Raw genomic sequence first — 24,953 nt, 5'->3', positions numbered from 1 at the left:
AAAACTAATGCAGAAGTCTTTTATGTCAACATTAGTTGTATACTAAGCTCAAATGACGCTGACTCCACATATTAGAATATAGTTGCTACCAAACAATGCATACATATTTGTAGAACTTTAACGTATGTACCCCCCTAAAGCACGACATCTAATATACTTTGGAGTAACCAGGAAAGATTTTGGTCCGTTATGTTAAGATCAATACATAAACATCAAATATAAAAAGAATATACATTGAAAGCAAGTGATAGTGTGATACTTTATAGGCGTATAGATACAAGACTTGCAGTAGTCTTGTACAACTTGAATCCATCTTATTCTTTTCTTATTCCATCCCATTACCATACGTTTACTATATTACCCTCACTTGGGCATAAGGCATTCATGTTCGTTTACAATAAAAATGGGATAAAAGCACAATAAATTGGTACACATGCTCATGATTAGAATAGAAAACGCAAAAATGGAAGCAACATTGACACGTACTAACCCATTTCTCTCTATCCCCTACTAAAAATGACTCAAGCCCGAACATCCCTAAATTAACAACAGAAAGGAAAGGACTCGATTCTATCCCAGCTAATAGACCACAATAAAAACGAGAAACACAAAAACCTTATTTAACCAGGTCATAACCTGATCTTCTGCCCTCAAAAAAATGCAAAACAAGGTAGCCCGAAGTTTTGGCAAGGTTGAAGCTCTAGGTATATTTTCCTCATTTTAGTGTTTAAAATATGAGAAATAATATTCCTATAACATATTTTACCAATCTACAACAATACATGCATCATGCAGTTATATTCTGTGCATAAAAATCTATACATTCATTATTGTAGATGACAAAATCCTATTATAGAAATGTCACTTCCCTTAAAATATATGTTTCCCCAACGGGTCATAATCTAGTTATTAATATATAATATATACATAGTAGTATAAGTATATAATAAAAGGTATTTATCATCAAATCAAAATAGAGTATCTTATACTCATATAATAATTGTATTGTATCAATCATTTTGATTTACCAATATATGCATCAAAGTCACTGTCTACAAGACCAGAAACATCCATCATTCTATCAGAAGCTTGTTTAGCCCATTTCACTATCTTCTCTGCTTCTCTATTTATCTTTTCCTCTTCTTTCATTGCTCTTTTCATTATCTTCTTTTCTTCTTTTTCACTAAACATTTTCATAAACTCAACATCATTCTCATTTCCAATATCATCCCCAAAATACCTCATCTTATTCTGTTTTTTCTTCATTTTCACCTTCTTTTTCGGACTACACCACAAACAACCAATACTCCGCCGTACCGGACTTCCAGATTCCGATTCCGATGACGTCAGCGATTCTGTCCATGAACTAGACCGTGATTTATTCAATCCTGTTCCGTTTTTCGATTTTTTCCTTACTTTTTTCTCGTTTTCATCGGAATATTCTCCTGAACTCCGGCAACGAAAAGCTTCCGATTCCGGCGACGACGAATCGATTCCGGTCTTCGTTTTCGCAACTTGCTTTCCGTCAGAATCATTTTCCGGCGACGGTTTCTCCGATTTAGTTTTCAGATCTGGAACTTGTTCATCGTGACTGGACGGAGGAGTGAATGTGAATGAGTTAGATTTGGCCGGAAGAAATCGATCAGTTGAAGAAGTAGGTAGAGATTTAAGTTTACGGAAGCGGTTTTCGAGGTGAGAAGGGAGGTGATCGGAGTTGGAGAAAGAAGAGCAGTTAATAGCGGCGATTTGTTCCAAAAGAGAATGATCGAATGCTTGTGAGAGAATATCTTCAACGGCTTTCTCGTCTTCACTGTCCGTGAGTTCATCATCCCACATTTTCTTCTTTATTATTATTATTTTTTTTTTTTCTGATCAATTTTGCAACACACAGACAGAGCGATTGAGTAATTATGTGTGTGTGAATATACAATTTTGGTGGGGGGAGGTGTTTTAAAATTTATAAAGAGAGTGTGTGAGGAAATGGCTTTTCATGATAGCGTGGGGAGGCGTAAAGCATCCTTGGAAGCCCAGTCGCCTCAACGCATTTCGAGGAGAACGCAGATGTCTCAACGGCTAATTCATGTTTTTGGCACTTCGTGGTACCCAACGTGGTACCCAATTTTCTTTCCCTGGGTCCCACCTAGAAACACAGAAATTCCTTCCATTTTGTTTCTTTTGTTTAATAAATAATCATTAAATACAAATAGGCACAGCGTAACACCACCAGACAAAAGTCAACCCGACCAAGGTATTTGCGGCGACGTCACCGCTAAATCTAAAAACGTACTTCCTAGTTATCTCAATTGGTTTAGCACCTGCCTTACAAGCAGGAGGTCTTGGGTTCAAGACTTAGAAAAATACATAGGAAGTCTTTTCAATGAATGTTTGGCTTGGGTATACTCAGGTTCAAGTCTGAGAAAGCAGATTTTACCCCTATTGATCGTTGTGCCTTTGGACGGATTAGTAGGGGATTTCCCCCACATCGGGTATTTGAAATAGGCATTTCTACTTCGAGAGAGTTCTCTAACGTGGACCCGGTTAAGACAACGTATGTTAGGCCTGCCGTTGTCGAATCGCAACACTAAGTTCTCAAGCGAAATTCACCTTTAAAAAAAAAACTAAATCTAAAAACAACTAAATAAACTTGTAAATAACTAATTTATTTTGAAAATAGCAATACTAATAAACAAATAAAAATAGGTGGCGTATATTTACCTTCTTCAACATATACCTTGCACAATAAATATACACACAGATTATATAGATACTGCATAGATTTATTATTATTTTTTAATAATATTTGAAAAACTATACGTTTGAGATGTGGGTCTCCCTCTAAATGGTCATATCTCTCTTCTCTCTCCATTTATGCTCACCGGTTATAATACCTTTCGACCAAATCATTTAGCTTACCCACTCATACCGGCGACGGTGTAGCCGGCGATATAAGGCCATTAATTTGCAACCTGTTGCTTGACTCCGTGCGCCCTAATATTTACTTGAGTTAACCGCTAAAATGGTCTTTAGCCTTAGGGGATGTTTGGTAATGTGAACAGAAAGGAAGAAAAAGAAAAGAGACTAAACTCCCTTGTTTGTTTCACTTAAGAAATGGAAACAAATGGTCATTTTTCCATCTCTTTCGCTAGAATTGATTCGGAGGTCAAAAAATATCGAGGGTTATAAAAATGAAAACATGTGCAAAACACATTATATCACGTACAAATAAAAATCAACAACAACACTTTCTTTAGAGTGACTGCTATACAAATACCCTAGTTAGAAATCATCCCCGTCATCCATAACAAAGATAATTCTTCTTTATAAAATTCTTTTTTTTTTTGTTACTATTAATCAAAGATATACGATGATATATTTTGATTTTAGAAAGAAAAAAAAGTTTGGTCCATTTGAAACCCTAAACAAATGGCTGCATTACACTTAATCATTCAAATCTAAAAACCATGTTTTATTTTTGTCTAATCAAAAGACGACCAATTCTTCATCTCATTTTTTCTAAAGAATTTGTAATTAATATGTTTTCCACCCAATTAATTGTGTTTTCTCAAATTTAATTATTCAAATCTGAATGTTCAAAATTTATTGAACATTTTATATGTATGTTATATATAAGTTGTACTTTATGGCTAATCTACATGTTAGTTTATACATATTGTTTGTTTGGTGAACATTTTATACTTTGCTTTGTTAGTCGGCAGCAAATAGTCAAGTGCTTAGTAGGCGAAATGGTCTTAAGATACCAAAAGGTATGTTATATATATAACGTATACATAACAAAACAAATCATTATAACTATAAATGTGCTAAATAGTTATATCTTATAATAGGATTATAGGAATGTACTACCTTTGTGATGTCGGTTATGCTAATGCTGAAGGTTTTTTAAGTCCTTATCTGGCCACGGATACCATCTTAATGATTGGAACCATCCACCTACTACTCGAAAAGAGTTGTATAATAAAAGACATGCATTAGCAAGATATGTCATTGAGAGATGTTCCAGGTTAATTAAGAATAAATGGGCTATCTTGTGTGATGTTTCTTACCATTGGCCGCCACGTTCCATGGGGCGAATATTTATTGTTTGTTGCTTGATGCATAATTTCATTCGCACTACCCACTGATGTTAGTATTGGATGATCATATAGAACCCGAAAATAACCATGATAATGTTATTAACAACGTGAAAACTTCAAAAAGAAAGAAAGAAAGAAACTGTTTAATGCCGCCTTTTGCGGTTTTGAGCCCCAATGCCTCGACGGTGTATGAGGGAGGTTAAGATGTAGGCAGAATTTGTCTTTGTCTAAGTAGAGAGACTTCTTCAATTTTCTGCCTAAATGGTAGAAAAGGTCCTTCAAACTTTGCATGGGATGAAGATTGAACTCATGACCTATGTTTCTAGGGGTTAGGGTTCGCAAGGATGGAATGACATTGGGAATAATCTTGAGAGTGACATGTTTAATGAGTGGAATGTAAGACGTTTTCATTTAGTCCATTAGCTATAATTGTCTTGAGCTTTCTTAAGTTCTAACCAGCTTTTTGGATGTATTAAATTATCATTTTGCTTAAATTAGGTATTACATAAATTAGTGATTTTGCTTTTAAAATTTATGTTATATATAATTTTAATATTGTGTGTTAAATTTATATATATATATATATATACACACACTTCTATATTATATTATAAAAAAGAATAACACTTTATTTTTGAAAGTGTTGAAAAATAAGTAATATTTTCACCTAAACTACCTCCTTAACGTTAATGATTAAATTATACTATCAATCCTTTATCTTTTAAATCAATTATTTTTATATCAATTATCTACACCACTCGACGACTCATGAAGATGCAAAGCTAATGGATGAAGATATTTTAAAGGACCATGGACAACACATGAAGATGCAAAACTAATAGATGCCCTCATGGATTTACATACATCATATAATGGTTTGAAACCCGGATATCTTAAGGCAGTGGAACAAATGTTGCATGAGAGTCTCCCTACCCCAGGCTTGAAAGCGGAGCCTCATATCAAATCAAGAATGAAGACATTGAAGGCGAACTTTAGCATTGTGCACGATATGCTAGTACAAACACAAGTGGCTTTGGTTAGAATTCTGAAACATGTTGCATTGTAGCAGAATAACAAGTGTGTAATGAGTACATCAAGATATATAATTTTATATATTGTTTGATCACCAATGTTACATCACTTAAAAAAAATACCAATGCACATTATTAACTTTTTATTGTAGTCTCACTGGTGTAGCTAGTTTTAGAGGCAAGCCATTTCCATTCGACGAAAAGCTTTGTACTATTTTTGGTAAAGATAGGGTTACTGGATCTCAAGCTGTTGATCTCGGAGACGAAGATACAATAGAATAGAGGCCATCGACACCAGTAACTTCCCCTATTGATGTTGATACGAAGGCTCACATGTCTAGTGGACCTACAAGTAGTATTAGTAATAAAAGAAAAAGAAGCAAGAGTTTTGATAATTTCAATGATACTTTTCGCAGATGTTCCATATACATGACAGAAAGTATCGAAAAATCCATCAGCAAGTTGAGTGAAAAAAATGTTAGAAAGTGCTAATCAAGACTATATTAGATCAAGGTATGTTGGAAATACAAAATTTACCTAGCATCACTTGGAATGAACGTGTGAAAGGTATGCATATTATCGGTCAAAATCAAAGTATGGCTAAGGTATTTCTTCGGTTGCCGAAAGATGGAAAAGTTTGCTACATTCAAATGCTATGAGATGAACCTTTAGACTAGATGGTACTTACTTGGGCTTACTTGGTTTGACTTTTTGTTGCACCCGAAAGAACAAAGAATTTGCTACATCTAAATGTTTCAAGATAGATGGTACTTGGCAGGGCTTACTTAACTAAACCTTTTTTGTTGTACTTTAAGGCATGTTATTCATCAAACATGTTATTTGATGGTAGCTTCTTGTTATATATATATATATATATATATATATATATATAATCTTTTGGAAGACTATATCAATGTACTAGTAAGGAATTTTATTTTATTAATATATATCTTTTGTAGCTTTTGATGTCAATTTCATATGCAAGTTCACGTATTACTTTGGTAAAAGAAACTAGGATATTGAATTTGTGAAGTGACGACGCCAAACTATAAATAAGAAAAAAAAATTTGTAAAACTAAAAAACTACAAACAAACAGAGATAAAAACTGAAACATTCTTGCAAAAATTACTAGCTAAAAAAGGATAATACAGAAACATTCAATAACATAATCAAACAGGAGAATCAGTTTCTTTAGATTTATTCTCTCATTATATATCAAGTAATCAAACAAGGTAATCTTCTTCCATTTTGTAGGTCCCTTAACAAATCCCATTTTTTTTACAGGGATCTCGCAACATCACATGGGTATATAACAAACCTAGTAGATCCTAGACGTACATAAAAAAAACTGATAACACATGCGAAGATAACCTAAAAAAAAATCCAACAAAAAATTCAACCTTAATGACAACTTTACCTCTAGTGCAAAATCTGCCCAGCCATCTTCCCCGCATAACCAACAAATAAAAATGAAAAGGATTATCAATTTTTTTTTTAAACGGCATTCTATTCTACTCCTACTACTAATCCACCCATCAATAAAACAAATTTAAATTTTGTATTCGATATAAGCCTTTTGCTAGCCAAATGTACATCGAATGTTTATGATACAAATTTTCCAGTAACATCTGCATAAGAAAATATGATAAAACACAAAAGGCACGAGTTAACATTCAAGTTCTAGGGGAAGGATCTTGTAAGAGGGTAAAAACTTTAATAAGTTTATATTTCAACTTTAGTTCTGCCATATCAACATGGTAGTGAAGATAATGGATCACCGATCACGTACCAGCAACCTGATCCATGTTGACAATGTGAACTCCACCCTGAAGACCACTTAACCAAAAGAAACCAGCTTCACTGATAATGTGGCCAAAAACAGGGCTAAAGGGTTTGGTTTAGTAACCCTAAAACATCAAATATCAAACCCCATAAACTAATGTTAGTCGTATGTTGCCTTAGGTCCAACTAAGGCTGCCAAGTTCCAGGACACAATATAAGGCAGTAGGCCTTATTAGATGGGCTGCTATGACAGCAGGCCTAATTAAAGTTTAGGTCAGTTGTTGTCTAACTTGGGGAGTAAATTTGCTAACCCTAATTATGTAGCCTATAATTACTTATCTCTTGTACATGTTTTATTATCACTTAATAAAAGAAAAACCCTAGTTGCCCCTCGTGGATTAGTTCACACACATACCGTGTGTGAGATACCACGTTAAATCTTCGTGTTCTTTATTTTTCTGTTTGATTTGCAGATTTCAGTTTGTGTGTGTGTTAATAATCAGACCCAGGTTCCTAACATATAAGACTACTGCAATCAGTTTGTGTGTGTGTTAATAACCTGTCTTCGTGTACTCCAGAAGCATCACAAAGAAAAATTATACATTGCATTGTGCGGCCATACAGAATTTTGCAAACCAACTCTCTAACAAAATTTTATGTGAAAATAGAGAGATTATCTAGGAAGCTAATCAATTAATATGAAAAAGTCTTGATATGATCCCACATCGGCCAAATATGGGATTGGTTGGTGGTTTATAAGTCAAGGTGTCCCCTCATCCTTTGAGCTAGCTTTTGAGAGTGAGTTCTACACTTAACTTATGGCATGATGCGAGCCTATTAAGGGATAGGTTTGAATCAATTGGTATCAGAGCCAGCCCTACCTTTCGAGGTTTCAACGCTCGGAGTGGTGGCCTATGGAGTGGTGGCTTGGACTCAAGAAGGGTGCCAGCCGTGACCAACGAGGACGTTGGCTCTTGAAAGGGTCGGTATTGATATGATCCCACATAAGCCAAGTAGGATTGGCCGGTGGTTTTTAAGCCTAGGTGTCCCCTCCTCCTTTGAGCTAGATTTTAGGAGTAAGTTCTACACTTAGCTTATGGCATGATGCGAGCCTATTATGGGATGGGTTTGAATCAAGTCTCAATTGAGGTGAGTCAATTTTTCTGAAAGACATTATCGTTGTAGTATAATGTAGCATATGCTACATCAATGGCACCTTTTCATAAAGCATACTCAACAGTCAGGGTCCATAGTTGCATCGTAAAAAAAACAACAGGAAGGGTCCAAAATTACATCGAGAAGCATACCAACAGGAAAGGTCCTTAGTAACATGGTAAATGATACCGACACGGAAGGGTCCATAGTACGTCGTAAAGCATACAAACAGGAAAGGCCCATCGTAACATCGTAAAGGATACTCACATGGAATGGACCATAGTACATTGTAAAGCATACAAACACGAAAGGTCTATAGTTACATGTAGAAGCATACTGACATGAAGGTTCCATATAAGGCTTTTCCAATTCATTCTTATCTGCCTCTTTCCTTATCTATTTCCCTCTTAGCTTTCTTCTATTTGAAAACTAGGTTTGGGGGGGATCTGCTGCTTACTGCTTACGGAAACATCCAACCTATACTATAAGTTGTCCGCCTATTTTTCTGATCTCCTATTTACATGGTAAAGTATACCGACACGAAGGGTCCATAACATATCGTAAAGCATTCCGACGTGGCGACATCCACAGTCACATGGAGAAGCACGCCGACAAGAAGGGTCCACAGTAACGTTGTAAAGCATACCGACAGGAAGGGCCATAGTTACATTGTCCAACAGGAAGAGTCCATAGTTGCATCATAAAGCATGCAACGGAAACAGTCCATAGTTAGCTTGAAAAGCATACAAACTTAAGTTACACATGAAAGCTTACATATGGAAAGGGTCCATATATTCCATCAAAATGCATACCGATTTAAGGGGTCCATAGACTAAATTGGACAGCATACTGACGAAAGGGTCTAACGCCATATATAACATATATAGAACACATAACATAATGTCAATTGAGAATTAATAAATAGTTCATGAGCGTGATAACCACCTCAGATGTGAACACCATCAATGAAAGCATATATGGACTGTTAAAAGCGGACAAATAAAAAACATTAAAAAAAGGAAATAGGATTTTACAAACAGATGGCTCTCCAAAAGCAGGCTTAAAAGCTTTCGTTCCGTTGCACAAAGACATCAAAAGTCAGACCTCATTAACTATCTACGTATAAGGAACCAAAAGCAGCTTGACTACTTCTACTCTTCTAGGCAGACCATGTGATTAGGGCATTTGGAATTCTTATAATAATGTACACATATAAGACTACTTCGATCCGGTTAAGCAAAAGCGATTTATTTATTTTTTTAAAAAACCCTATGTAGATTGAAAACCGTAAATGCGATTTATTTATTTTTTTAAAAAACCCTAATTGCAAAGAATGTAAACAGAGTTGAAGATCGAAACACCGGATACAAAAAAAGGAAATCTTATATCTGTATCTGTATGAAAGTTGAAGTCGGTTAATAACACGCGTCAATGTAAAGCTAACGTTATTGTGACTTATTTCACGCGGGTTTTAAAATAAAAAGAGAGTACAATATTTCAAATTAGGATTAGAATTAGAATTTCTACCCGGGCGTTGCCCCGGGAGAAAATCATAACTTTGGTGATAAAAGTTACAAAAACATTAAGCCAACAAACAAAATTTGCGTGACAAAAGTTAAGAAAATAAAAGTTGTGGTTCAAAGTAAAGAAAATGAAACTTTGGTAATAAAATTTAGAAATCAAAAGTTATATCGTAAAAGAAAATAAAAGAAAATTTTCAGGGCAAAGTTTAAAAACAAAGTTATATGAAAAAAAGTACAAAAGTTAATAAACTTTATACCTAAAAACAAAGTTTGTATGTTGAAAGTTTAAAAAGCAAGAGCTATGTGACGAAAGGTAAAAGGGGAAATGTAAAAAAAAAAAAAAATTTGGTGGAAAGTTTAAAAAGTAAAAGTTATGTAGTAAAAAAAAAGAAAATAAGGATCGTTAAGTCCGTCACCTACAGTCGTTAGGTCTATTACCTAACCATCATTAAGTCCGTTAGTTATGTTGGATGCTTTAAAGGCTTGTACCTTATGCTAAAGGGGAGTACTTTTAGTTGCAGTAAAAAAAAGGAAATAAGGGTCGTTATGTCCGTCACCTATCAGTCGTTAAGTCTGTTACCTAACTGTCGTTAAGTTCGTTAATTATGTTGGATGCTTTAAAGGCTTGTACCTTATGCTAAAGGGGGAGTACTTTTAGCTACAGTAACTCCCCCTCACATTCCAACTTTAGTTTTTAGTATATGCTAGTTTTTTAACCTGCGCTTCGCGGCGGTCGAAGAAATTTGCACTTTTACATAAAGATGTGATTATGTGAATACCAAAGTTTGGCTTTCAAACCTTACGTATTGAACATTTAAAAGAGCAAAGAGAATTATTGGATGTATTAATAGAAACGCATGGTTTTCTATACTTGCTTAGGCTATAAGCGTATATTAATCAAAATAATATAGGTATGTAACTTGAAACAAATGTCTATTTTTTACTCCATGTAAATTAAAAGTTATATTGTACACTCACCCCTTATAAAAGGTAAAACCATAGTTTTTATAAAAGCATGTATGGTTCTTTATACAAAAAATCGAAGAAGTAAATATCAATTACTTTTGTCAATCCTGGTGGTTTCTTATTTCCTTGTGGATTCATTCAACCCATAGTTTAAATCCAATTTATTCTACTGGCCACCATTTGTCACTAAAAGTCTTTTAACCTTTTCCATTTTAGACACGTATATCACATGCGATGCCACTACTCTCCAAAGTCCAAACCCTATTATTATCTATGTATTTCTTTTTATAAACACACATCTAAAGAAGACACCTCCTTTATCCAACATTGAATCTGCCTGAGTGCCTTCTGCGCATCGTGTTTCTCCTCTTCATTTTTATATCAAAAAACTCAAAAGCATCAATGTCCGTAGCATTCATATCAAATATCAATATAAATTGCATATGTTAACGTCTATTAAGAGGGGAAGTCTAGCACATCGTCGGAAGAAGTCTACTTTGTGTCGACAAACAAATGGAGAGAGGAAGACCGATGGACGGTGGGCGTTACGGGCAACTGTTGTTGCCGGAGGTGGTTAAAGAAGATGGTGTATGTATTTTGTATATATATTTGAAAGCTTAAAGAGGTGTAAACAATGAGTAAGTGTAAGGAATGTGCATTTATGTGTTGTAACTTATGTATAGAGCCACAGATAATGGTTGTATTGTTACTTTTTTTATAGAAAAACATTAGGTATATGATATGATATAGAAGTTGTACCTTGTGCAATTGATATTGTACTGTGCAATTTGTTTATATGTATGTGCAGAGGCGGATCCAGAAAATTGAGGTGGTGGGGGCAAAAAAAATTTACCTTAGTCGAATAGCTTCATCTAAGTAGCCTCAAATCAGCTGCAAAATCAACACCAAATTCAACATTCCAGCAGCCTTAAATCAGCTATAAACAGCACCTAAATCTCACCTGAACAGCCTTAAATCAACAAGAAAACAGCACAAAATTTAGCATATAAACAACATATTTTTCAGCATACAAACAGCACTAACAACAGCTTAAATTCAGCATAGAAATAGCACCAAAAACAACACTAAAAATGCTTAAAAGAGGATAAAAACAACATACAAATGGCAATAAAAACTGTTGTAAGAACAGCAGTAAAACATCACCAAAAAACAGTATTTTAAGTGCCCAAAACAAGCTAAAGATAGTATAAAATCATCATAAAGGTACTAACAAAAGTAAGTTTCATCAAACTAAGGTAACCAAATTACAAATTACAATTGTCCTTTGCGAGTACCCATATTTAGAAAGCGCTCTATGATTTGTTCATTAGTGACATTGGCAAGTGCTTCTCTTTCTATCGAACAAATCAAACATGAGTTAAAGAACATATCACCAATTCGATTTCGCAAATCCGTCTTTACAAGCTTCATTGACGAAAAACATCTCTCGACTGTGGCGGTTGCAACGGGCAAAACCAATGCTAGCTTTAATAGACGATATACCAAAGGGTATGAAAGATGCTTCCTTGTTTCCACCATTAACATTGCAAGAGCGGTGATACTATTCAAGTTAACAAATCTTACATCATGTTGCACATTATCATGGTACAACTCAAGTTCATGCAAAAGAGTCTTTCTTTCATTGTCATCAAAATCATAAGGATACATTTCACTTAACTTCACTAACTTTGATTACTAACTTTGATACATCAAAGTTAGAGAATGAAGCACATGGATTCAAAGCGGCCATATTGTCAAGTAATTTGGTGCTAGCCTCACTAAAACGATCGTCAAATTCAATGATGATCAAATCCAATATGGTATTGAAAGATTTAAACTCATAATAATGTCGATTGGTAATGTTGTCCCTTTGGCATCTTTTATTAACATAAATTTCATCCATTTTCAACAACTTGATGCCATGTTTCACACAAAACAAAGAGACTTTCTCTAAAAGTCGCTCAAACCCATTAAGCCTATACTCTTGAAGTTTTCTTTTTGTAGAATTCACCATTGAAACCACTTCCAAAATGTCTTGATCTTTTCTTTGAAGTGCCCGTGACAATACATCCGTGATCCCTAAAATGTGTGACATCAAATGCAAAAGAAACATACAATCAAATGAACTTAAATACCGTTTGAGACCAATTGCCTTATTCTGTGTAGAACCATTTGTTCCTTCCTTTTTAACATAATCAAGTACGCTAAGAACGGATGGAAACAAAACTTCCAAACGCAAAAATGTTCTATAATGAGAGTTCCATCTTGTATCTCCGGGCCGTGTTAGAGAAAGCTCTTGGTTTAAGCCACTTCCTGTTGTAAGTAAACCACAATGAATATCATTTGCCACTCTCTCTTTCTCCTTTTCCCGCAAAATGTCTGTTCGTTTACATGAAGCCAAAACCACATTCATCAAAGTAGATAACTTGTCAAAGAAATTCACTACGCCCAAATGATTTCTTGCAACCGCTACAACCACCAGTTGAAGTTGGTGAGCAAAACAATGTACATAATATGCCGAATTATTTTCTTCTAAGATTTTTGCTTTCAAACCATTAAACTCACCACGCATATTACTTGCGCCATCATAACCTTGACCCCTTAACTACATCAAACTCAAATTATGTTTAACAAAAAATTCATCAATGGAAGCTTTAAGAGACGAAGAAGAAGTTTCCATTACATGAACAAGACCCACAAATCTCTCTTTAACAAGTCCATGAGTATCAACATATCTTAAAACTATTGCCATTTGCTCTTTTTTTGATACATCACTAGACTCATCAACTAATAATGCAAAAACATCATCACCAATATCTTTAAAAATAGATTTAAGTACTTCCACTTCAAAGCAAGTAGCAATATCTTTTTGAATACTTGGAGCCAAATATTGATTATTCCCCGCCGCTTTTGGCAACTTATGAAGCTCTTCGTTTTGACTTAAAATTAAGTCCATTAACTCCAAGAAGTTACCTTTAAAAAGAGACGTTTTCTTCTCATCATGTCCACGGAATGCTAATGCACATTTTAAGCAATATCTACAAGCATCAATTGTAGCATTTAATCTAATTCGATTCGCATTCTTAACAATATCATCTTGCTTATGAAGGGCAACACCAATAGATTGATTTGGTTTCATTAGATCTTCACAATTTTTAAGTGCTCTATTGTGAAAACTATTAATATCACCAACATGACTCTTAAGTCTCTCCGTCTTATTCCAACTATTAAAGCCTTGTGTCACATAAGCATCACTACCACTTTGATTGACAATATAATCTCTACATAAATAACAACACAAGCAAAAGACTTTATCCAATTTGATACTATATTCTAACCAATTCCCATACTTGTTAAACCAATTCGGGCTAAAAGCCCTTTCTTGATTCCCTATTACCCTTTTTGGGAACTTATGACCACGTGATTGACAAGGTCCCCTAAGCCATTTTTTTCGTCTTATCTCATCTCTTTGATTAGGGTGATATTCAAGAATCCTTTTCCTATCAGCGGGATCCCATGGAAGATTATCTAAATCAACTAATACATGCATTGTAGGAGTAGAGGTAGAGGCTGGTCGAGAAATATTATGAGTCGTTATTCTAGTTGATGATTCGCTACCAATAACATCATCTCTTGAAGATGGTAACTTTCTTTTCAAGAATTTACCATGTCTCCTAATAAAACAAAAATAACTAATAGAATTATAAAACATTTTACAAAAACCAAAAAACAAAAGTCATTATAAGTTTATAACATTACTAATTAAAATTATGACCTAATGATAAACCCTAATAAAATTGGGGATTTAAAAATTAAAATAGGATTTAGAAAATGAAATACCTGTTCAATAAGGTGGAACCATAGAATGATCAAAGATTTTAGGTGGAATATCAATAACTATAAGTGCAAAATTGTTGTCCTTGATTTATCTAGCAATTATTAGCAAAATTGCAAACTTCCACCAAAAGCCTTGTGAAGCTTCCAAACACGTTTTCCCCCCTGACTCCTGTACATTCTTTTTTTTTTCTCTCAAAGCCTAAAGTTTTATTTTGTTATGGGCTGGGTTTTTTTTTATTATTTTGGGCTGTGGTCATAACTAAAATTTTAAGAAATTTAGTAAAGTTGGGCTTTAGTTCGTTGGGTTCATACTCCCCCCCCCCCCTCTAGTTACTTGCATCCGCCTATGTGTATGTGTATACAAAGTGGGGGAAAACAAAACCTTCGTTGTTGAGTTGTACCGCAATCTGCTATTGTAAAAAGCACGCACAAACCAACTATGCATAAGAGTTGTACATCATGTTTATATCTTTGTACTTTTTGCTACAGTGAACATACCTCACATAACCGACATTAGTTTTTAGATATCAGATTTTCTTCATCTTTCTTATTTCTCTTAGATATAGGGTGATATGACTGGTATTGTGCTTTGTTGTTGTACTTTCTGCATACATGTTTGTACCTTTACATATTTTAGTTGAATGCAAGGACACCTATATATACAAAATGCATTAAGTTTGTTTTACTGGGGGAGAAACGATGACGATGAGTGGTTTGATGAAATTTGTTTAACCGAGCTGTCATTTGCCGACGACGGGTAACCAAGAATTTGGCCGATCAACGGGAGATGACTTATTCAGTTATTTGTAGTGCGTTCAATTGTATATTTATGTTAATGGGTAAAAAGTTTGATAATAATTGCAAAGTTGCCACCATCAGAGTAAAGTAAATAGAGTTGTACCAACAGCTTTAAAAATAGTAAAAAATGAGTTGGTTTTTAGTATATAGGTATAGTATATAATTAGGATGAGTCTATTTCTATTTCTCTCTGTATCTGCATTCTTGGAGTTTTTTTTAAAAGAAAAGAAAAGAAAAGTAAGAGTGCATTCTTGAAATTTTTTTTTTCTAAAGGGTAAGAAAAGAAATGATAGGAAATCTTTTATTTTTGCATTCTTGAGTTCTTTTTATGAAAGAATCAAAAGTGTAAGAAAAGAAAAAGTGACCATTTTTGATCAAAAACTTTCCAGCCAATATTGGCCGGATTGTGAAGGAAAACTTTCTTTTCTTTCCCTATCTTATCTTCTCCTTTCTTTTCTTTTAAATTAAACTCGAGGATGCACTGTAAGAAAGTTGATCTTTTTGCATTCTTGAGTTTTATCTCTTACAAGAAAATAAAGTGTAAGAAAGGAAAAGTAATGGTTTTTACACTCAAAAACTTTCTGGCCAATATGGCCTGATTTGGAAGGAAAAGATTTTTCCCCTATCCTTTATTCCCCTATCTAATCTTATCCTTTCTTTTCTTTCAAAATAAAACTTAAGAATAGAGCGTTAAGGAAATATGAAGCAAAAGGAACTATCAATGTTTTGAAAATTGAACCGGACACTAAATCGACTAACTAAAACTTTACTGGTCGTACTGGTCGGACCGGTTGAACCCGGTTTTTGACGAAATATACATTTATCAAAGTAATAACACAAAAATTCTAACTTAAACACAATATAAGTTCAAATTTCAATCGACTAACTAAAACTTCTTATTAAGTTTTAGTACCATGATCTAAAGTAAAACAAAATTTTAACATAAAAGTTATAATCTAAACAAATTTTAACAGCAATGATTCCAAATTTCAATATATGTTGTCACACATCTAGTAAAAATATTTTTGCAAAGTATATTAAAAATTAATATTTCGAAACTAATGTCATATATTATTAACTAGTTGTAATTTTCCCGCGCTTCGCAGCGGGGAAAAAGCTAAAATAAGAAGACATATTTGACTGGGAAAAAAATGTAACTTTTGAAGTAAGATGTTTTTAGTCGTATCTTTACTCGATAATAAAAAACCTGTCTCTAACTGAAGTTAATTTACAATGATGATGAAACAAACGATAACTTTTCCATAAGAATTATACAATTAATATATACTACTAAGCTGCTATTGACAATTTGATACAATTCTATATTATATTTTTATATTATATATATGTAATATTTATGTATATAATGCAGTTAATATCATTTTAAAAATTATTCTAGGTTAAGACGTCCAAAATTGATACCATTTGGATTAACCTGTGAAGAGTTTAACCATAGATTATTACATCCTGAGCCCACCAAAAGCCCACTATTTTGAATATATGTTAAAGGGAAGAGAAGCCAGCTTAATGTTTAAATAACAAATACAACAAATATAAAATAAAATATGGGGAAATCATCCATGATGTTGACTGTAAAGTAAATTTGATACAGCAGGGTATATTTGTAAAATTTCAATATTTTTTTTATTGAAAACCCAAATAATTACTCTTCATCTTCCATAAAACTCCATTAGCCTCTAAATATCTTATCTCTCCCGCCCTCTATCATTTTATTTCTCCCGCCCGAATTTCAGAAAGACAAAGTGGGCATCAGATTAAAATCTCAAAGTCTATCACATGAACAATAATGGATGCTATTGATAATGAAGAAGATCCACAAAACCTAGATAACTTACAGTCATGTATGATTTGTTATTTTTTTTTTTTAATTTTAGATTTAGTACTCAATATTAAAAACATTATGTTAGTGGGTAAAGTAGGTTTATGTGTATGTCTATGATGTTTTGGCTAGATTAAGGCTAAATATGTTTTTTAGAAGAAGAAAAACGTCAGACATGAAATACAATACCAACATTAATTAAATATTATTACTTGAATATGATCAGATGGAAATGAAAGTGAACATACACTTATCAATGATATCGATAATAATGGGTATCTCATCCAGGAAGGTCAGTATTGTTATTCGTAATTTACGATTTTCTTGAACTTTTCACTATTTGTTGGGTTTGATCCCAATATAATTTATTCAGGTGAATTTTTTGACTTGGAACAAGATGGGGTTTTTCAATTTGAAGGAACAGAAAACGAGTCACCAAATGTTTCTAGTAAGTCTTTCGAGTGCTCTATAATTGGGAAAACTTTTAATGATGCAAACGAGGCTTATAATTTTTATAACGAACATGGTCTTTCTAGAGGTTTTGGTATTTGAAGGCATTACACGAATAGGCACATGAAAACAAATGAAGTATATCGGCACGTATTTGTGTGTAACAAGCAGGGTCAGAAAGAAGCTAAGAAGAAAGACGTTATGCAAACTAATGATGTGAACCCCCGTTGTATTAAACGTATAGGTTGTAAAGCTATGATGCAAGTTACTTTGTCTAAGCAAGGAAAATGGGTTATAGATAAAGTTTTTGATGAACACAATCATCCATTTGATTTGTCACAATTATCCCGACAATGGTCTCACAAGATCTTTTATCGCTCTAAAGAATGTAGAGATCTTGTAACTAAGCTGTCAAAATCAGGTATGAGACCTAGTGAGATCACAAAAGTAGTTAATGCGTATACAGGGGATCAAGCGGATAAGCTAACACGGGTTCAATGTTCTGCTATTGTTAGTGGTGAAAGGAAAGTTAACTTGGGTAAAGAGTATCATGGAATTATCGTACATTTTCAGGAAAAAGCTCAGCTTGATAAAGATTTTTACTTTGCAATAGACTTGTGTGCCGATGGGACAATGAGAAATGTATTTTGGGCTGATGGTAGGTCAAGATCGTCATATAATCATTTTGGTGACGTTGTTTTTGATGTGACTTATAAGACGAATCATTTTGGCTTGCCATTTTCTCCATTTGTTGGTGTTAATCATCATGGACAGTCGATAATGATATCTCTAATGAAAGAGCATGAAATTTTAATAACACCCATATAGTTTTTATAATTTATCGATGTACGGTTTTTGAAATAAAAGATTTTGAACGAATTAGAGGAATAAAATGATTTAGGGAGAAGAGAGAAAGTTGTATGCATTGATGTATGGTACATTATGTATTATCATGTGTACACTGTTGAAATTGAATATTAAAAGTTGAAAAGTGGATTTGCTTTATAATACTCATCCGTCCCATATTAAATGTCCAATTTTGACTTGTCAAGTCTTCTGCTTGCAATTTTAACCATAAATATCTTTTTTTGTATTATATCTATACTACTATATAACAATTATAACCCCATGTTGAAAGTTTACAAAAATGGGACATGCAAATTGACCAAAATACCCTTAATGAATTAAATCACCATCAATAATTAATATTAAATTACCCCATTAATCCATTATATATTACTATAAAATACCTCTACTAACCCCTTTAAATCAAATACCTTTAACTACACCAATAGATGTCACCACCACCGTCATCTTCGGTTTGCCGCCGCATTGCACGGGTACCATGCTCGTAATAGTTGACGTAAGTTATATCAATGAAACATACATTGAAAACTCAATCCGTCCATATATTTTATATGAAGTGTTATATGATATAGACAAATATTTTCATAGTCAAAGTTTAAAACAAGACTTGAAAAGTCAAAATTGTACATTTAATATGGAAGGAGAGTGTAGTATAGATAATGATAATAATATATAATTAGTTATTATATATATTGAGTATTGACTAAACTTCAAAATTGCAATACATCCAAAAAAGGCAAAAACACACTTCATCTAGTTCTTATCTCTTCCTCTTTATCCCTCACACATTAACCGTCGCTTAGACACTAATCGTCTTTTTTTTTTTTTGTTAAGCTTAATGCACAGATTTAGCCTAATTTTGTTTGTCTATAATGTTAGACCAAGGATAGAATCGTCTTTTTAATTTCTTTCTCATGACCCCATGACCTATTTCTATAATACTAGAAAAATAAACGATTGTTATAACTCTTAGTGAAGTAAATATGACCATAACATGATAAAAACTTGAGACCTCTTGAATAATAATAATTTCATTTTGAACAAAAACAAAAATATTTGCATAGACCATCATCCATATACGTTAACCATCAAAATAAAATAAACTTTCATAGTTCAATATGATAAAAGTAAACTTATCATCATGTTGGTGTTTTCATGATGTCCTCACATAATCTTGGAGAACCCTGTTGGCACGGCTCATGTTCTCAGTAACAATCTGAAAGCGATATTCTAATGAAGACAAGAGAAAAAGGATATGTGGTGAGCTTGATGCAATAAGAGTACTCACAACGCCTTCGTTCCCCGCTCGTTCTTGCATCAAGGACGAGTGCACGCCGTTAAGTGTGATTGTCCAAGGCCGTCCGTTCCCACAAAGACGAAAAGCAGCTTTCGTTTTTTTTTTTCTAATTTAACGGCCAAATAAGGCAAACTTTTCAAAAAAAAAGTGACACAAATAGTCCCTATAACGACCAGATTTGAATTTTTTTACACATTTTCACTTTTGGTCCCTTTTTATCATTTATATATATATAACATCTTTACATATCTATTTTTATACACAAAAACACACTCTTATAAATATAAAACACACATTCATATATCTAAATCATGCCTTTTCCATTTCCGTCGAGTGCTAACACGTACACTCGACCGGAGTTGTTTACGAACGACTCCGACGATGAATAACTTATCACTATAATGAGTGATTTTATCGATTTGGTCGAAAATGAGGAATCTTCTACCCCTCTCACTGATGTTCATATTCCAAGAGATCGACTTGGTGCAGGACAACAGTTGCTGCTGAATGATTACTTTGTAGATAACGCAAAGTACCCACCACACTTCTTTAGGTGGCGTTTTTGAATGTGAAAACAGTTGTTTTGGGGAATTAGTCCTTGGTTATTCTTTAGGCTGATGTGGTGCTGACAAAGACTAGTCCTTGGAGAATGAGTGATAGATACTGTGAGTGCTCTAACTTGTATTTCATTATTAGTAGTTGTTAAAAAAGGGGGCATATATCGAAATTATCTAAAGTTGAAAGTAACTTCATAGGTAAAGTTAGACGGATTTTGACTCTTGAATAAAAATCAAGGATCAATATTTTTAAATAATTTTTAATCTTAACCATTGATTTTAATCCAAAGGTCGAGATCATCCAATTTTATCAATAAAGTTATTTTCAAGTTCCAAAAATGGGTACAGATATAAAGTCCAATATCATTTATAATATATATTTACATCCTTAATGATTATATCATTTCTAATATGTGATTTTATGTCATTCAGAAATCTACACTAACAACTCCTCCAGTGACGATATAATGGCTCTTCAATTGACATTTCATAACTTCTAACAAGTATTATTAAATAATGGTTAATGACTACATTAACTAATACGATAAATAGGATAGGTTTAATTTTAATTATTAAATGTAATGTTATTTTTAGGTATAAACGTGATGTTATTTTTATTTAATTTTGTGTTAAAAAATATATGGAGATGAAAATGATGTGAAAATGAGAGTGTTGGTAAGTTTTGGTGGTTTTCTGGTAAAAAATAATAATAATATGATGCTTATATAATAATGAGAATGAAATGAAAATGAGTATTATTGAGAGACCCTAACCATGACCAAAAATAGTAAAACAAGGGTATTGCTTATCTCTAAAGTACCTGTTTGACAATTAGATCATTTTTTGGGGGGTTCTTTATACGGAAAAAATAAGATTTCTTGGGTATCTTGAGATAGGGTAATAGCTTCAACTGAATCGGGAGGGATTGGCTTGGGTTGCCTTCAATCAAAAAATTTAGCTCTTTTATCAAAATGGTGGTGGCGTTACCGCAAAGACCCTCTTAGTTTTTGGGGTAGAGCCATCAATTCAATTCACTTTTCAAAAAGAAACTGCTCACCATTACCACACAACTCAAATCAAGCCAGTGTTTGGAAGACTATTTCAAACCTCAACTCCGATCTTTGTCATTATGATGTTGCTTTAGAGAAACTTTTTTCAGGAAAGGTAGGAAATGGAGAAACAATACGTTTCTGGATAGATAACTGGATTGGAACACAACCGTTTAAAGAAGCTTTCCTGGTACTGTTTGCACTCGAAAGGAATAAAGGATGTTACATTAGTGAAAGATGCACAGGTAGAGGTCGATTCTCGCAATGGGAGTGGAACTGGAAAAAGCCCCCAACTTCCCCAATAGAATTACAACAGCTCCAGGACATGCTCAACCTGATCACAGGTATCACCTTATGTAACTCGAAAGACAAATGGATCTGGAAGCAAGACTCAACAGGTTACTTCACTGTGAAATCAATGAAATCCCTTTTACAATCTGCCACATACAGCCCACATCAATGGCTCTTTCCATGGAACCGCCTCGCACCCTTGAAAGCTAACATCTTCGGATGGAGGCTGGAAATGTACAGAATAGTGACAAAGGATCAACTCTCAAAGAGAAACATTGCAATAACCCCATCCGAGTGCCCGATATGTAACCAGTTTGATGAATCGGCAGATCATCTATTTCTTCATTGCAGTTTTGCATCAACGCTCTGGAACTACCTCACTACTTGGTGTAATCTTCCTCATATCAAACCATCCAACCTCAAGGAGTTGTTCGAGACGCACACTCACCCGCTCCTTAGTCCAACAAAAAGAAACATCATAAATCTCATAATACTTGCCTATTGTTGGATAATTTGGAAATGCTGAAATGCAACTGTTTTTTCTTCCAAGAAGCCATCAATTCATTTTGCAGCAAAAGAAATCAAGTCTCTAAGCTTCCTATGGCTGTCAAACAGGTCGACGAATGATAGGAACAAATGGAATGCTTTTGATTTGTAGTCTCCTGTAAACTTTATATTTCTACTTGCTTAATTTCTTCCCCTTGGATTGTATTCCTAGCTTCTCATTAGTTTTATGATCAATAAAATTTGAATGTTAAAAAAAAAAAGAAAACAAGGGTATTGCCACTAACATTTATAGCACCTTTTTTAGCACCATCAACACATTTTTTAAACACTCTCTCAATCATTTTTACTGTCATTAACACGTGCATCACGACTTTCACTAACACTAGTACCACCATTATCATTTTTACCAAGTTCTTGAACTTTACAACCCCTTGAATTATGACCCGCATCACCACACTTGCGACAAGTGACATTTTTTAAAATTTTTGTTAACTTACCCCTATTTTTATGTTTTCAATCTCCTATGCAGTTTTTCGCCCTTTTTTTCTCTGGCCTTCCAATTGGTGTATGATACAATGGTGGAGTTAGACTTATTCGTATGTTAGAATTAGGCCACGTGTTGCTGCCATCATCTGACGGGATTAATCTTTAAACTGTAAACTTTTTCCACGTATCTAACCAATAAATTGGATGTGCGCAACTTTCAAGTTTTCAAGTACACCGACATTAATTCCATTTAAGGACGTGTTTCAAATGGCCATACTAGTTTCGTCTCCTACAACTGCATGTTTTTGCAACAACATCAACGACATATTGATCTCTGCCCACGGACCACTGACTTGATCCTTCTTTCCCTCGCTCCATACAATTGTATACATACTTGCTTCTGTTTTGATATTTTCTAACATCTTCATTGCATTTGGGATACGCGGACCGTCACTCTTATCAATTACTTTTCTCACATTCACAATTCTTTTTCACAATTCTTTTTATGAGATACGAGTATCTTATCTTAATATATACTATAAGACAGTTGAATTAATGACTTATTAACTAATCAAATCGCTCAATTTCATCAAGTTGACTTTCGCTTATGTCATCATTTAGATTAACTATAAATTAAAAATAATAATAATCATTATCCAAATATATTATTATATTAGTATTTATAATAATTTGTAGAAAAAGTCTCTTTAATTTACACTTTTTTGTTTTCCATCAATAATGTACACTTTTAAGCCCTGAATACTAAAGTCATATTTATTTTAAGCCATCAACTTGAGAAGAATATTTTAAAATTTACCATTATTTAATTAATTAAAATAATTTTAACATATGAATTATTGTCCACAAAAAATTATTTCAGAACCTAATGAATTATTAACTAATAAAATCGCTTCGCTCAATTTCAAAATAGGAGTCAATTTCAACATGGGGTGATCACAGAACAAAACACGATTTACAACAGAGGATTACTTAAATACTAAATCTAAATCGATATGAACTTAATTCAATATTCATTCTATCTCTCAATAAAAAAAAGGTACACGATTTTCTCCTTTTTTATGTATTAGTTTTGCGTATTAATGTTTAAAGTTACAATTGTCAATCAAATAAAGAGTCTTAATTGCTGTCAAAAAATATGAAAAACAATCCTAATTGTTATCAAATTATCATAGGACATGTGATTGAAAATAAACCTATTTGTGTTATGCGTATGTTTCATGATCAAATACCTATACTTGAATGTCAAGTACACGATCACAAGTATGTTTATATTTTTATTCTTAATTATAATTCATAATAATATCATATTATGAGTAAAATTGGTTTCAAAATGTCTATAATAGAGAAATTAATACAACATGTGTCTTAGTTAATAAACACAGTAACGAACCTGTGATTGTTGTACTACAACTTGCAAAATTTTAACACTTAAAACTATATATCTTCAAATTTGTTAGCTTTTATAACTTAAATGTATAAGGATCTAATATTGATAATATCGTAAACCCCGTATCCAACACTGGATACGGGTCTAAAATCTAGTTAATTCTAAAACACTTATTATAGGCTTGTCTCTCCCTTCACCGGTCCCTATTTAGTACTTCACACATGTTATTTAGTAACACGTCAAATATAAATTTTTTATTATTTTTAACATTCTTCTTGTTTTAATAGAATGCTTATATACCAACGCTTTGACTTCTTTCTTACTTCCAAATGTTTCAGCAAGATAAAAGAAGGTCGTGTTCACAATACCACCTACCTGACCCATTTTACTTGGTTGCTTCAACATTCTCTTCATGGCCATTTCAATACCGTCATCAGAATCTTCTGCAAAGAGTCATTGTTCATTAAATCAATATCAACTTTCACTTCATCTCCATGCACCTCGTTTGCACCCGGCCACCCTTATTACCTACACCCATCACCCATGAACTCAACATGAGGGTGCTTATGGGATTCGACTTCATTACCCTCTAGTTAAAGATTATTAAAAAGTAAGATTGCCTATTTCCTATGAACCTCTAAGTCCTGCTGATTCTTTATATCGACAGAGAAGCAGTTGATAAACTTTTAAGAAACATGGTCGTTACGATGAATTAATGAGGATCTTGAAACGTTATTTAGGGTTGAAGACTCTGTAGATTTGTAATAAAAGAAATGAGTAAAGAAAACAAAAAAAAATGTAAAAATTATGGTGCATTCGTAGATAATTCCATAAGGTGTTTCAAGAAGCTAAAAAGAAAAAACAGGAAAAGAGTGGTTGGATTGTTTTTTATTTATGTTTTTACAAAAAAATGTGTTTTTATTAATAAAGCCTAAACAACAAAATGAATTCTACGACAAACGGCTTTGAAATGCTACCCAACCCACACAACTGTTGGGTTATATAACTATTATC

The 24,953-nt window shown here is 33.4% G+C and overlaps 3 protein-coding genes across 3 annotated transcripts; all 3 read right to left on the bottom strand.

Annotated features, from left to right (window-relative positions):
• Positions 1–963: 963 nt before the first annotated feature.
• On the bottom strand, positions 964–1,976 carry LOC122589376. Its single transcript, XM_043761668.1, has one exon. The coding sequence runs from the start codon at positions 1,834–1,836 to the stop codon at positions 1,015–1,017; it is 822 nt and encodes a 273-aa protein (XP_043617603.1). The 5' UTR covers positions 1,837–1,976; the 3' UTR covers positions 964–1,014.
• A 10,245-nt stretch (positions 1,977–12,221) lies between these two features.
• On the bottom strand, positions 12,222–13,124 carry LOC122587904 (zinc finger MYM-type protein 1-like). The gene has a single exon (XM_043760056.1). It carries the CDS (start codon positions 13,122–13,124, stop codon positions 12,222–12,224), a length of 903 nt encoding a protein of 300 aa, XP_043615991.1.
• A 33-nt stretch (positions 13,125–13,157) lies between these two features.
• On the bottom strand, positions 13,158–14,102 carry LOC122587903 (zinc finger MYM-type protein 1-like). The gene has a single exon (XM_043760055.1). The coding sequence runs from the start codon at positions 14,100–14,102 to the stop codon at positions 13,158–13,160; it is 945 nt and encodes a 314-aa protein (XP_043615990.1).
• Between the last annotated feature and the right edge of the window lie 10,851 nt (positions 14,103–24,953).

The sequence above is a fragment of the Erigeron canadensis genome, chromosome 2 (genome assembly GCF_010389155.1).
Source record: "Erigeron canadensis isolate Cc75 chromosome 2, C_canadensis_v1, whole genome shotgun sequence".
Taxonomy (NCBI): Eukaryota; Viridiplantae; Streptophyta; class Magnoliopsida; order Asterales; family Asteraceae; genus Erigeron; species Erigeron canadensis.
Note: the sequence above shows the minus strand (reverse complement) of the source record. Positions and strands in the feature narration are given on the sequence as shown.

Excerpts from the sequence above, each read along its gene's own strand:
- LOC122589376 (XM_043761668.1), bottom strand. The coding sequence starts at position 1,836 with ATGTGGGATGATGAACTCACGGACAGTGAAGACGAGAAAGCCGTTGAA.
- LOC122587904 (XM_043760056.1), bottom strand. The coding sequence starts at position 13,124 with ATGCGTGGTGAGTTTAATGGTTTGAAAGCAAAAATCTTAGAAGAAAAT.
- LOC122587903 (XM_043760055.1), bottom strand. The coding sequence starts at position 14,102 with ATGCATGTATTAGTTGATTTAGATAATCTTCCATGGGATCCCGCTGAT.